The sequence below is a fragment of the Sardina pilchardus genome, chromosome 22, assembly GCF_963854185.1.
Source record: "Sardina pilchardus chromosome 22, fSarPil1.1, whole genome shotgun sequence".
Taxonomy (NCBI): domain Eukaryota; kingdom Metazoa; phylum Chordata; class Actinopteri; order Clupeiformes; family Clupeidae; genus Sardina; species Sardina pilchardus.
The window spans coordinates 25,820,900-25,835,899 of record NC_085015.1 but is presented as its reverse complement, the minus strand read 5'-3'; the positions used below and the strand labels follow the sequence as shown (position 1 = coordinate 25,835,899).

General features: G+C 47.0%; 1 protein-coding gene across 3 annotated transcripts in view; it reads left to right on the top strand.

Annotated features, from left to right (window-relative positions):
- cyth1b (cytohesin 1b) overlaps nucleotides 1-15,000 on the top strand; it is a 75,710-nt gene that overhangs the window by 7,714 nt on the left and 52,996 nt on the right. The window contains exon 1 of one of the 3 annotated variants that reach the window (XM_062526093.1): nucleotides 4,580-5,188. The exons of 1 other annotated variant lie outside the window; for it this stretch is intronic. In XM_062526093.1, the coding sequence (XP_062382077.1) occupies nucleotides 5,110-5,188 (79 nt within the window). In that variant the 5' untranslated portion in view covers nucleotides 4,580-5,109. Of the gene's footprint in view, nucleotides 1-4,579; nucleotides 5,189-15,000 lie in introns of those variants that run through there. One more of the 3 variants, XM_062526090.1, reaches the window with a different exon arrangement.

Here is a 15,000-nt window from a genome sequence, read left to right as displayed (position 1 = left end):
GTTGGCATTGGCCATGGGATTAAATCCAATATTGTCCAGTATCGTGAACTCCACTAGAACATCATTAAAATCAGCTTGTTATAATGTCACACAGGAAGTCTAACTTGTAGGTGCCTTTGTTTCTTCAGAACTTGACTAGAGGTCATGTTGCCTCTGCAACAGCTAAGCACTTTTGCATTAAATCACGTTAGACCCTTCGGTGCCAAGTGGCCCCAACTTTTAACCCACGCTAACAGCGTTCCAGCTTACACCATAGCTAGAGTGGAGGGGGGGGAGAGATTCTTTCTTCTGCAACATTAGTGAGGCGTTTTGGGGGGCGGGGGGGGGGGGGGGGGGGGCTCTGAGTCCCCCTCTCCTATCAGTGTGGGGACAGACGCTGTTCTGACCGAGGCGGTGCCGTTCCCGGTGTCCTGCTGGGCGGCTTCTCGGCGGCGGCGGCGGCGGCACAACGCGCGGTCGGGTCTAGAGGCGTGCGCACGGGGCGGCCCCTATCAGCCGAGGCCCAGGCGGCGGCCCAACAAACGCCGATGCTGGCGGTGCCCGCTCCCTTCGCTTTGGTCTCGTTATCGCTCACCCGCCGTCTCTTTTGTTCTCTCATCCTCTCTCTCTCTCTCTCTCTCTCTCTCTCTCTCGCTCTCTCTTCTTCAGCCTTTTAACTTGTGGGGCGCGGGGAGATCACCCTGCACGCTCAGCCCAAATCTAAGTGGGTCATCTGGCCCCATCCTGTGTGAGCAGAGGCATGCTGGAGACTCAGATGACTTTGTTCCAGCCACTGTGTTTAAAAAGCAGTTCACTGGGATGCAGGACACCTCAGGGATGTCACACACACAAATACACACACACATAGGGTGCTTGCCAGTTCTCTCGATCTTTCAATCTGGCTCTTTCTTTCTCCTTTCCTCTCTCTCACTCTCTCTCTCTCTCTGTGTGGTGTGTGTGGTTTGTGTTGATTTCTGAGCTTCATTGAAAACAGTTCCAAGAATTGCTGTCAAAGCAATATCAAGGTTAGCCGAGGCAGAGTGGGCCGGGTAAGGGAGAGGGTAGGAGTAGGGGAGGTGTACTTCTGAAAACTTCACTTCTGTTCTAAATCATTCATAGTTGTAGTCTTATAGCAAACCTTTCCACCAGCCAGATATACTCACGGCCTTTCCATATAGAGCTCTGTGAGGCCTCCTCCTATAGCTACCTCTCTGCGGCTCTTCTGACATGCCTGTCACGGTTGTCTTCTGTGATTAAGAAAAAGTGCAAGAAAAAGAGGCTTCCAGCTGCAAGGGCGTAGTGTCAGAGTGTCAGACTGGAGGTGGGTCTGTTGTGTGGAAGTTATTGTTTGTTTGGGTGCTAACGACCCGACCGGAGGAGTAATGGGTAATTGTACATCCTCATTTGTTGTGTTGGAGTGAAATATCATGCGTCTTGATGCCTTTGTTGTGCCATGAGAATGGGAACGAGGAGAGGTGAACGCTTCATTATCACGCTATTGTTCTGAAGGCTGGGACTCAATGATTTTCAGGCGCTTTGTGTGTGTGTGTGCATCAGACAGAGATAGAGAGAGAGAGTGAGAGAGAGAGAGAGAGTTTGTTTGGTCTCATTGAGTGCATGTCCTTGTATTTAAAAGAGTTTCTACTGTGGTGTTGTGAGGTAGGCTGCTGTCATGTTGTAAGTTTTAAAATCCATCCTTCTTGTTCTTAAACACTGCACATAATGTACAAACATCAACTGTAAATGTATTTAAAACTCATATTTAATTTACAAGATGTTGTTGCTAAGCAACAGTGAACGCACCACAGAGACTCCTGTAGAAAGTTGCTTCCAGCCATTGAACTATTAGCTACATGCCAGACACAGTGGAATTGCATTTCTGTGCACTGAGACATTGTTTTGTTGTGTTTAGCCGTCATTTTAAATCATATTCCTCCTGTCTGAAAAACTACTTCTAAACTATGATGCATTAAAAAGATACTGTAAACCTTCTTCCATAAAAACTATCTTGGCTAGCTTGGGTAGTAGTTAACATCCATTGTTGCTATACGAAGGCAAACCATACAGGTGTTTAACCATTTTTGATCCGTTTTCATCCTGGTTTCATCCATTTTGATGGCATGATGGTCATGGACGGACAAAACACATTCCAACTAAATTCTAAACCGTTTGCGTTACTGTAAAGAGCCAGTATTGATGTATTGCGCTGGAGGGTGCTAAGCAGTTGCAGGGCTGTGGTGAGAGGGCTATAGGAGATCCAGCAGATGTACTGTATACGGTCTGGCCCTCAGCGCTCAGCACAGGGAGGAGGAAGAGGAGGGGGCCAAGGGCACTGAAGGAGAACCGCGGAGGCCACACCGGAACACGTGGCATAATTAGAGTCACCCGCCCCGCACAGAGGGCAAAGGGCACTATAGGTCAGAGAGAGAGAGAGAGAGAGAGAGAGAGAGAAACATTGAGATGAGTCCCTTTAACCAACTCATAATAGAATTGACTAACATCACACCCACTAATCTGACTAATCTGACTAATCTAAACCACCCAGACAGAATCAGATCGTCAGAGAATCCACCCCAACCCCTTATCTTCATACACTAAAAGACAAGAAACGTGAAGTCCTCGACAATGTACAGACTCAGTGAGCACAACCTGGCCATAGAGCGTGGAAGGTGAACGCAGACGTGGCAGCCTACAGAAGCCAGGCTGTGCCCTCACTGGACTCAGAGTGCTGTTGACACAGAGCTACAGTACAATTGCTCACGGAGTACAGCCAATACAGCCCTGAGATAGGATTTCTATTCAAAAGCAAGAAATAAGAAATAGAGTTCACAGAACAGACAAATAAAAGAAAAATGAAATAAATATGTGTGAGAGAGATAGAGAGGGAGCGAGAGATGATGTCAGTGAGACAGTGGGTTGAGGGAAAAAAAGAAAGAAGACATGTGCATGCTGTTTTCATCTCAGACAGAGCGATTTTGTGTGTGTGGTGGAGTATGTGATTATGTTTGTTTGTGTGTGTGCGTGTGACAGAGCGAGAGAGAGACACATAGATCAAGAGAAAGGGAGAGACAGACAGAGAGAGAAAGGGAGAGAGAGAGAGAGAGAGAGAGAGAGAGTGATAGAGCACGTTGTGTGTGTCCTCTGAGGGCCAGTGTGGGCAGGAAGGGTGTAAACCAGCATTAGTGGGGCGAGCTGGTGAGAGAGCGAGAGGGAGAGGGAACAAGGGAGTGAAGCAGGAACTGATAAACCAGGGAAGAGCCAGGAGGGGCCTGGAAACCAGGGTGGACCTTCCTCCCGGACCCTCGGAGAGTACCTTTCTCATTTCCTGTAGGAACCACCTCGGTCCAGCTCATCCAACACCCAACAGGCCACTGGTCAGAACTCCCTCTCATGTCTACCCACCTACCACAGTTATACAGCATAACACTATTTATTATCATTATTGAAATTGAGAAAAAAAAAGATTTTGAAAAACAAGACAGAATTTGGCCAGGGTAGAAACACACTCATTACTCAGACGTCACTGAACTTTCCGATATCCCAGTGTGATTAATTAGAGCTGAATGATTAACGAGGGAAGGTGCTGTTGCGTTGGCTGTGCTGTGATGTGTGGCCCATTCACTGGGATGCTCCGGCGTTACTCAAAACATTCAGCCACTCAAGGACGCCTAGTCATGACTAGTCCATTTCATTCATCTATTTGGCCCGCTGGCTACTTCTACACACACACACACACACACCGACACTCACACACAGATGCACACACACACATTTTACAAATAAGCAAATTCATATTTTACACAATTCACATTTTACTAAGAGGCACTGTAAACTATTACACCGATTTCTGGAAGAAGTCTTTCTTATGAGGAATGAGCTGACTTGCTACCATAGATGGCTGCAGCGATAAGATCACCAGTCAAGTGGAGCTATTATTGACTTCAGGAGCTCCAAGGGAATGACTAAGTCACATAATGTGTGTGCACGCATGAGGCTCTGCCTGTGTATGCAGCTATTATTACTGAAGTGTAGGTATTCACACTCACACACACATACACTCATTATACAGGAACACACACACACACACATACACACACACACACACACACACACACACACACACACAGTTGTTTATGGAATGGGATAACTGGGATTCCCTTTTCAGCTGTACCGTGATTAAGCTGGCAGTTGCCCTATGTGTGTGTGTGTGTGTGTGTGTGTGTGTGTGTGTGTGTGTGTGTGTGTGTGTGTGTGTGTGTGTGTGTGTGTGTGTGTGTGTGTGTGTGTGTGTGTGTGTGTGTGTGTGTGTGTGTGTGTGTGTGTGTGTGTGTGTGTGAGTGAGAGAGACAGAAAGAGAGAGAGGAGGTGTTAATATGTGCTCATCAGCATGGGTATCTGCACGTATGCTATACAGCGCCACTAAGAATATCTCAGGGGCAGAGAGAGAGAGAGAGAATAGGGGAGAGAAAAACAGAGTGAGATAGGGAACGAGGGGGAGGGAGGGAGGGAGGGGAGGAGAGCAGAGCAAACCCAGTATGACACAGACAAGTGTGTGACAGGGAGAGAGAGGGAGAGAGAGAGACAGAGAGAGAGAGAGGGAGAGAAACGACCAGAGTGTGTGAGGCAGGGAAGGAGAGCAAACGCGGCGTGAAACCGAGAGTGAAAGAGAGAGAGAGAGCAGAAATAGAGAGAATGAGAGAAGATAAGGAGAGAGAGAGAGAAAAGGGACACTTTGGGGGTTTTCACAGTGAACAGCTGAACAGCTCTGAGTAGGGTTGAGCCATAAGGAGCCTTGAGGAGAGAGGAGGTGTGTGTGTGTGTTTTAGCGGAGTGGAGGAGTGTGTGTGATTGTGTGAACGGAGCAGAGGTGCGTGTGTGTGTGTGAGGGGGGGTTAGTATTGACCGTGGACTCACTGATCCCATCTCCAGTGCCACCGTGCGCGCTTCTTTCCAGAGGACAGGATCTGTGAAGGAGACTTCTCAGTCCGACTACCAGGGCACGGATAGACAAGGAACGCCGGAGTTGTTTATTTACTTTGGAGGCTGCACACACACACACGCACGCACCTGCGCAGGCATAGACTTTCTCACACTCCACACACACCACATCACGAGAGAGTGTCCGGCAGCATGGGGACGGTCAGCGAGCTCTGTGCCTCCAGCTTTCAGGCGTTTCTGTGTCCAGCCCTGCGTCCAGCGGCCAACACAGGTGCGTACGGCTGCTTTATCTGAAGAGAGCACACACACACACACACACACACACACACACACACACACACACACACACACACTCACACACAAGATTTGAGTGTATCTCTGTGTGTGGTTATTTTAATTGACATGTTTATTCTAGATATCTAAATGAGGTCAAGTTGCCACTTACTGTACATTTCCTCAAAGTTTTGTGTATGACATGGTATACTGTTGGATGGCTGATCCACCTGTTTGTGTGTGAGTGCCCGTCTGTGTCATTGCTGCATTTACTTTGAGAGACTGGGGCTTAGAACTCTGTGTGGTGGTCGTGTGTGTGTGTGTGTGTGTGTGTGTGTGTGTGTGTGTGTGTGTGTGTGTACATGTAATTGAGCTTTGGCAATAATGTTGCTGAAATGCTTTCTTGTAATTGAAATTGAATTGAAATTGAGAAGAGAGAAGGAGAACAGGGACTGGAGCTTTGAAGAATAGTGTAGCTATCTGTTGTTGCCGTGGTGATGTACAGTGTCCATGGATCAAGCATTTGAGTGGCAGTCCTGGCCACACTTGTGTGTATGTGCTTATCTGTGTGTGTGTGTGTGTGTGTGTGTGTGTGTGTGTGTGTGTGTGTGTGTGTGTGTGTGTGTGTGTGTGTGTGTGTGTGTGTGTGTGTGTGTGTGTGTGTGTGTGTGTGTGTGTGTGTATGAATGTCACTGAGTGCTTGCTTATTCAATAAGAGATAGATGTATTGTTTTGCGTTTTTTTGCGTTTGCCTGAGCATTCCTCCGTTTTGTGTAGCTGTAACTGTCTGTGTTTCAGTAGAGCTGGTAGTAGGGTAAGTCTGGTCTATTGTGCACAGTAGTCTTCTGTCTCCTCCTTTCCCCTGTAACCTAGTTGCACTTGTGTGTTTAGAGGAAAAGATGACTATAATGGGATGTCTATCACACAATCTCGTTCTCAGGAAATTGCCTTAATGTTAGCTGTTCAGCCTGTCTGTACTCATCCGCTCTCGGTCTCTTTCTCTCTCTTTCTTTCTCACTCTCTTTCTTTCTTACTCTCTGTTTCACTCATTCCACCCCATCTCCTGTCTTCTGTACACCAGGCACATTTTGATGTTTGGTGTATTCATTGGGTAAGAGGGAATAATGTTTCAGGGAAGGACTGAGTTAGTTAGGTATTTAGTCAAAGCTCTCCAGTATCTGGTCTCAGATCAGTTGTTGTTGTCATGTCATCACTGGAAATGAAGACCTCACTCAATGAACTTCTCAGAATAAATGAAGGTTGAATGTGCTGTGATTGCACAAGGGAGAATGTGTTTGGTTTGTAATCATGCTTCTGTTTCAGCAGGGATCATTGCTAAGCTGGTTTTTGCTCTGTTATGTCGTTAAAGCAAGTGGATATGCTTCTGCTCCAGACACACACACACACACACACACACACACACACACACACACACACGCACACACGCACGCGCGCACACACGCACACACACGCACACACACACACACACACACACACACACACACACACACACACACACACACACACACACACACACACACACACACACATATACATACACTGTGGCACAATTACATCCTCCGTCTGTGATTTCTGCTGTTAGGTGTTAGGTTTGTGGTCTTTTCCATCTTTGCAGGGAACTAAAGTGTTGCCATCCGAATCCCTGGGGAAATCATCTGGTGGAGTGTTATGACAATTCGAGCTATGAGGTGTTTGCTGGAATAATTAAGGGCGCATTCACACTAGGTCCCCTGGACCAGACCCGCGTTCATAATGTGAACGCAACTCTACCGAACTCGGGTACCGAACCGGGACCGGATCCGGATCCGCCTGAAAGAGGTGGTCTGGGGTCCGGTTCGCTAGAACCCTGGAGCAGGTTGCTAAGCAAACGTTCTAAAGAATCTAAATAATCTTTACCTTTGTCTTCTTCACTGCACCGCCTTCTGCTGTGTTGCCAAGTGATATTTGCAAACAGAACCCTCATATTCTGGAAGTTCGTGTCTAGAAGCATGGTGCTTATGATGCAAACGGACCAGGGTGTGCAGACAAACATGTAATGTGAACAGAGACCATCTACAGTAGGAGTAACCGCACTCGGGTCCGGTCCAGTTAAACAGACCTAGTGTGAAAGCAACCTAAGACTAGAATACTTGGAAATACCAAGACGGTAGACGGTACATAAAGATCAGTCAGCTCCGACATTGTTATAGAATTAACACAAACGGCCTATATAATATGTTGTTTTTGCAAAGTACAACAATGTTCCAAAAAAGTGTGGATGCTGTGTAAAGTGATCATAAAAAAGAATGTAATGATTTGCATGTCGTGTGAAACCTGTATTAGATTGAGAGTAGGTCAAGGACAACATCAGTTGTTTAAACAGAGACATTGTGTTTTGGAAAATATATGTTAATTTTGAATTTGATGCCTGCAACATGTCAGGGACAGGGCCATGTTTTCTTAGACCTACAAGTACAGTATGTTGCTTTCCCTCTTCTGTTAATAACAATCTGTAAATGTTTTGGAATTGAGGAGACCACTTGCTGGGGTTCTGATCTCAGCTGATCTCAGGATTTCAGCTGCTCACTAGTCTGGGGTCGTTTCCATGATATACCCATGTGACAGGTCTCGACTGCAGACGAGTCATTTGAGCTCCAGGACTCTTGTGCTGGAGAGCAGTACTGTTGTGATATGTGCAGAATGCAGTTTGCTAATGTTTTCCTACACTATTCAAGATGTTGTGTGGATGGCTGCATAATGTTGCTCCAAACCTGTATTATTCAGCATTAATTGTGCCTTTCCAGATCTGCAAGCTGCCCATGCCACTAATGCACCCTCTTTTGCTAATGACAAGTTGGACGGTCCTCTTTAGCTCAGAGGACACAGAGTCCATGATTTAAAAGAATCTAAAAGAATTCCAAATTTTGATTGGTGCAATCACAAGACAGTTTTCCACTTCGCCTCAGTCCATCTTAAATGAGCTCGGGCCCAGATAAGATGGCGGCGTTTCATGTCTAAATATGGGTTGTTCTTTGCTCGGAAGAGTTTTAACCAGAATCTTTGGATGGAGCACCACAATGATTTTCTTTACAGTAACAGGTCTGGATTTAATGCTATGCCATCTAAGGCTATTCCAAGGCCATTCAAGTTGTCAGGCCCTGTCCTTTGTGTGCAAAGATTTTTCTACATTCTCTTCATAATTTCATATTGAGGAGCCTTCATTTTTGTATTTTTGCATTATTTGCCCACATATTTTCTCAGAGTAATGGCATCTACGCATCTTTACGTCTGCAAGACTCAAGGATGCACTTTTGGTAGCCTACTTAATCATGGTACCAGTTGACCTAATCAGTTGTACTTTCATTTGCATGAACCACTCCAGCCTTTTGTTGCCCCTGTCCCAAGATGTGCTCAAATTCAAGATGAGCTTTCTAGAAACATCCGATTTGTTAGTTGATATGTGATATGTCTATGTCCTTTTTGCGAGTACACATTTAGATTAGAAGATTATTGCACTCTGTTATTTTTACGTTTTACACAGCGTCCCAACTTGTCTGGAAACGGGGTTATATTCTGTACTGGTCTAGTTCCACTCTTTATAACTATTTCAGTACAGTTGGGGACTTGTGGGCGGCAGATTATGTTGATCAGTCAACCTCCAACTCAGCCCAGGGAAGGACAGCTGACCAAGGCTAACGCCATGTGTCCTTTCACAAGTGGACGTGGTGCTGCCGAGAGTATTCTCTGTCTCTGTTGGACGCTGTCCCAAAGCAGACACCCACAGACGTGTTGATCAGGAGGACGTGCCAACTTAACGGCACACTGCACCTGCTGCCAGGCACACCCACCAAACACCCTCTTCACAGCGTGCCACGCAGCCAGTGATGAAGGGTGCTCTTATTGAGGAGTATGCAAACCTTGTTAAAACAACACACTCCCTGCTTTGAGAAGGAGCTTTCTGTTTGCCAGTGTTATTACTGTGTAGCAAGTGACAGTGTAGGGTTCCTATGGTGGACATAGATGCATTATTCTGAAGGAGAAGGACCTCAGAGTGTCAGGTAAGAGGCCTGTGTAGGAGAAAAAACATTCCAAACCCGCCTGCTGTTATATTACAATGAATATAGCTCAGCCCTTCAAAACACCCTCCACTTTCTCTCTCTCTCTCTCTCTCTCACACACACACACACACACACACTCTCTCTCTCTCTCTCTCTCTCTCTCTCACACACACACACACACACACACACACACTTCACACTTTCTCTCTCTCTGATGAACACACATAGACGTACACAAATGTAGACGTGCTCACACACACACAGGACACACACATGTGATCCGGAGCCCTAAGTGCTTTCTGTGGAGCTCCCATAAGTGTTGTGAGCGCGGTGCGGTGCGGCTCCCCCGCTGTAATGAAGGGGAGGATGAGGGGGCTGATGGTGGCGCCCAGGCGGAGTGTTCTCTCTCCTCAGACACAGAGAGCCAGCGGCACAGGCAACTCCATGTGAACAGCACACCGTACCACACAACACCACACCGTACCACACCACACCACACCATACTACACCATACCGCACCATACTACACCATACCGCACCATACTACACCATACCGCACCATACTACACCATACCGCACCGCACCACACCATACCATACCACACCATAATGCACCACACTACATGTAGCTGGAGCTGGGGGAGGATCAACAGCCAAGGAGAGTTAAAGGTCAACAAGCAGGGAGAGGACGTACAGTAGGAGAGAGACGAAGATGTAGGTGAGGGTGGAGATGGAGATGGAGACGGAGAAGAGCTAGAATGAGAGGAATGAAAGGAGTGGACAGAGAGAGAGAGAGAGAGAGAGAGAGAGAGATGAGGCCACAGAGAGATGGAGGAGTTGAGTGAGTGAGTGAGTGAGGTGTGAGGTGAGTGAGTGAGTGGGTGAGTGGGAAGGCCCTGGTGTGCGAGTGATTCAGTGAGGCTGGGGGCTGTAAGGATTACTAATGTTAATGATGGTGACTCAGTGGAGATTTCAATCAGCCTCCAAGAGCAGGTGGCATTTATCATCACAACTCTGTCCTGCTGAGACAGGTGTCCAGGTGTGTGTGTGTGTGTGTGTGTGTGTGTGTGTGTGTGTGTGTGTGTGTGTGTGTGTGTGTGTGTGTGTGTGTGTGTGTGTGTGTGTGTGTGTGTGTGTGTGTGTGTGTGTGTGTGTGTGTGTGTGTGTGTGTGTGTGTGTGTGTGTGTGTGTGTCTGTATGTCTGTCTGTGTATGCGTGTGTGTGTGTTGGACATGAGAACTCTTATTATGCTGCATGTACAGCCTTTCAGTCCAGTGTGTCAGCCTTGAAGTGACCTGAATTTATAATTAATGTGATGAGGACATCGCAGACAACATTTCTCGCTGTCCTTTGTTTAGGTAGCATGGTCACAGGTCCAGCTTTAGGTTGTGTGTGTGTGTGTGTGTGTGTATGCAGATGTGTACATTATGCATACATTGTGAATGTAAAGTGTGTGTGTTCGGAGTGTGTGTGTGTGTGTGTGTGTGTTGTGCGTTGTACTTTACTCTTGAAATCTCCCCGCAGCATATCGGACACTACCCTGCATTGCAGTCCCAAACTCTCACTAATGTGTTTACTAGGTGATCAGTGCAGCAAATCTGCAGTGAAGGGAGATGGGGAAAAAGATGCCAATAGTCGGCCCTCAAGTCGGCCCTAACTCTGCTTACTTGTTTTGAGAAGTTGTGAAGTTACTGAATATGTATTGATTTCAAAAAACTCCTTGCTGAATGCCCTACATACCCAATAATCACATACTGTACGTGGTTCTGAAAGATGCACTGCTATAGTTGAGGAAAACTGAACAGGTGCCATTTGCTCTGTGGCTTTCAGCTGTAATACAGTGATTCAAGGCGTCTGTGTTATTACTGTAAGCCTCTGTGATATGGACCTACAGTAAATCTCTGGAGTAATCCATATTTTTCAGACGGCAATAACTTTGTTTTGATTTGATTGTGTGTGTGTCTGTTTGCGTGCGCAAGTTCACGAGGCAGGAATTTGGTGCTTTGAACAATTCCGCCAAAACGACTTTGAGAGGCTGGTGTGTGTTTTCAGAGCTATCTTTCTTGCTGGCCTCATCTGAGTGGGCGGCCATTTTCTTCTGGCCGTTACGACAAGGTGGTTCCATGCTCAACCACAGTAGAGGCCCCTGGGCCCACCTGACTCTTCTGCATGCACATTTGGGTTTCTCCCCCACCCTGCCACCATCCCTCTCTGCAGCCTCCCTCCTGCCTGAGTCGCACTGTTTGCGCTCCCAGCCATACTGACAGATGCTGGATGTGCACTGCTTAGAACTTCTTGCAGCAGTAAACAGCGAGAAATGCCATGGGACGAGCAAAAACAAAACAAAACCAATGTTTTTAACTCCAGTTCCTTTCCACATCAAGAGCGAGCCAGAAGTTGTTTTCAACTATACTGGGCTCTTGCAAGCTGGAAATTGCAACAAAGCTCTGTGTTTTAGAGGGTATTGTATGTTCTCAACTTTCTTTTGTGAAGACAAGCCAGACCCCTTTTTTATAGTATTTAACTGCACCCACTAAAATGGAAATAATATTGTGTGGATTATATGCTTAGCATGTGAGGCCTCGGTGAATGGCAGGTTGTGTAGAGTCCAGTGATTTCCCTGTAATTTGTGCTGTTCGGAGTCGGCTCTTTTGTTCAGGGGCCTGACGCAAGAGACCGCCGTCAAGGCCAGGCAACATCTCAGCTCTGTGAGCCTTCCAGTCTGCTTTTCATCTTTTCAGTACAGCTAAGGGGAGAAAGAGAGAGAGAGAGATAGAGAGAGAGAGAGAGAGAGATGGCAAAGCCACAAATGGGATACAATCACACCAACCCACACATGATGTGATCATCAAAACAAGGGTCTGTGTTTGGATATACAGTAAGCTGAAAAGAATGGCCAATGTGCTCTGGCATAGTTTACTTTTTGATGAGTTTTGACCACAGTCTGTAAACGGCCAATTAGTGAGAAGATTCAGCAATTTGGTTGGATGTGATCTCTGTGCTGTTGTATACCAGATGCACCCATTGGTCAAGGAAACGTTGTTTTGTGCAGTTTCGAAAGTTCATCTAATTACGGGCGTTAACAAGACTTCCTTTCATTTGTCCTTCTGTGTGGGCTGTCTTAAACACACACACACACACACACACACACACACACACACATACACACACACACACACACACACACACACACACACACACACACACACACACACACACACAGTCATAGAAACATGAATGTGTAAATGCACAAAAGATGGAGTATGAAGGTAAAGGACAGTAGGGAGAAAGGATGGGTGATGTTCAAGGTGACGAGGGACTGATGACACTAGCGGCATCAGAAGAAGTGGTATGTGAGTGGACTCACTGATTCATCCAATGAGCTCAACCTTGCATTTTGCTGAAGTGAAGACACACACACACACACACACACACACACACACACACACACACACAGACAGAATGTCTCCTAAGTCCCTCACTATGGCCATTCTGATTCAGTGTGCTTCATGGCCTCCTTTACTCTCCTCAGCTCTCCATTAGATTACCAGATGACTCCTTCTGTTTATGTGCCTTTATTTTCTCTGTCTCTGCATGTGTGTGTGTGTGTGTGTGTGTGTGTGTGTGTGTGTGTGTGTGTGTGTGTGTGTGTGTGTGTGTGTGTGTGTGCGTGTACCAGTGTTCAGTGAGTAATGAGCTCATAAACCGGAATGCTTCAGGCTCAGTTGCTGCTCACATCTGCTTTAAAATAAATACACACTCTCAATCTCAGAGTTTCTCACACACACACACACACACACACACACACACACACACACACACACACACACACACACACACACACACACACACACACACACACACACACTCTCACACACACACACACACACTCACACAACAAAACAAACCAGCACACACAGTCTCGCATGTATAGCATCCTTTCACACACTGGCTTAAAAGGAAATGAAGATGAATGTGTCTCAGGATTGGGGGTCTGACTCAATGCGCGTGGTATCCGTAACACGTCCTCCGTGCGCTGTACTGCGCTGCGCTCCCTCACATGTCCAAGTGCGCCGCACGGCTCCAGCAGCGCTACTCACCCGGCCAGAGGGGAGGCTCAGGCCCAGGCTGCTCCCCGAGCTCATCTCCTATTCCTGTGAAGTGCGCTGGGGCGGCTACACGTGAGCCCAGACGCTCGGGGCAACTCCCAACACCTCCCAACACCAGGACACATGCTAGTGTCGTGTGGAGAGTTGGTGTGTGTGTGAAAAGGTACAGCTCGTTGGGATTCCTTCTCAACCCTCCTATCCTTCCCTCTCTTCTCTCTCTCTCTGTCCCTCTCTGTCTCTCTCTCTCTCTGTCCCTCTCTGTCTCTCTCTCCCTGTCTCTCTTCTCTCTCTCTCTCTGTCCCTCTCTCTCTCTCTCTCTCTGTCTGTCTGAGAGGTGGAGTCCGTGCCATGTCCCCCTGCAGCCAGAGCTGTGTCCATGCAGTAGGATTCAGAACAGAACGGTCTCTGCTTTTCTTGCTCTGTTATTTTATTAGCGGTGCAGTTGCTAGGGGCGCCTGTAACACCTTCATTATGTCCCCACAAATAGCCTGACGTCTCCTCAACTCAAATCAACTCATCTCACCACACTACACTGCACCATACTATACTACACTACACTACACTACACTACACTACACTACACTACACCACACTATACCATACTACACTGCACCACACCACACTAAACTACACCACACCACACCACACTATACTACACTACACTACACTACACTACACTACACTACACTACACTTACACATCACCACACCACACCACATCACACCTCAAAACACCTCACCACAGGTTCCATTCATTTTCACATAAAGCCACAAATCCCCATCTACTATTCCTCCCCATCTCTGTCAAGATACACCTCCATGAGTCACTGCCACCAACTTCCCCAGCGGCGTCTCCAGTAAGCATATGCCCTCTGCTCTGCTCCTCCATCCCCACGCTGCAGCCCATGCTAACCCAGTCATGCTGCGGAGATCCTTTAAGTCCTGCTGGCCGCGCCGCTTCCTGCCTTATGTGCGCGCCTCAGCCTGGGTCAGATTTGGCTATTTTTATTTTCTAATAAGAGGAGATATGAAAAGGGGGATTTGGCTGCCAGCTTTGTCCCCGCACCCCCAACACACACACACACACACACACACACTCGCACACACAAACACTCACACACACACACACACACACACACACACACACTCACACTCTCTCTCTCACACACACACACACACACACACACACACACACACACACACACACACACACTTGCACACACAAACACTCTCTCTCTCCCTCACACAAACACTCTCGCACACACACACACACACGCACACACAGTTGCCGCCTCTGGTCTTTACAGTTTTTCACAGTTGCTCAAACACTAAACCCCATTCTCTGAATCAAATTCTCAAATGTCTGAACACATTTATTGAATTGCTCCCTTTTTTGGCAAAACCATAGACTACTTTCACCCATTTCACCCATTTTACCAAACTCATTAACCCTTTTTGCAAAACTGTGAACACATTGTGCATTCTGATGCACTTCTTAATTATATTGATAACCAAACAATGCAGAAGTTGAACACAATTAGTGCACAGTTGTCTCCATTTGAACACTACCACTCAAAATTGATAACACTTCTGTCTAATGATGTGACAACCAATATAAGTCAGTTCAGAGTTGACAGAGACGCAG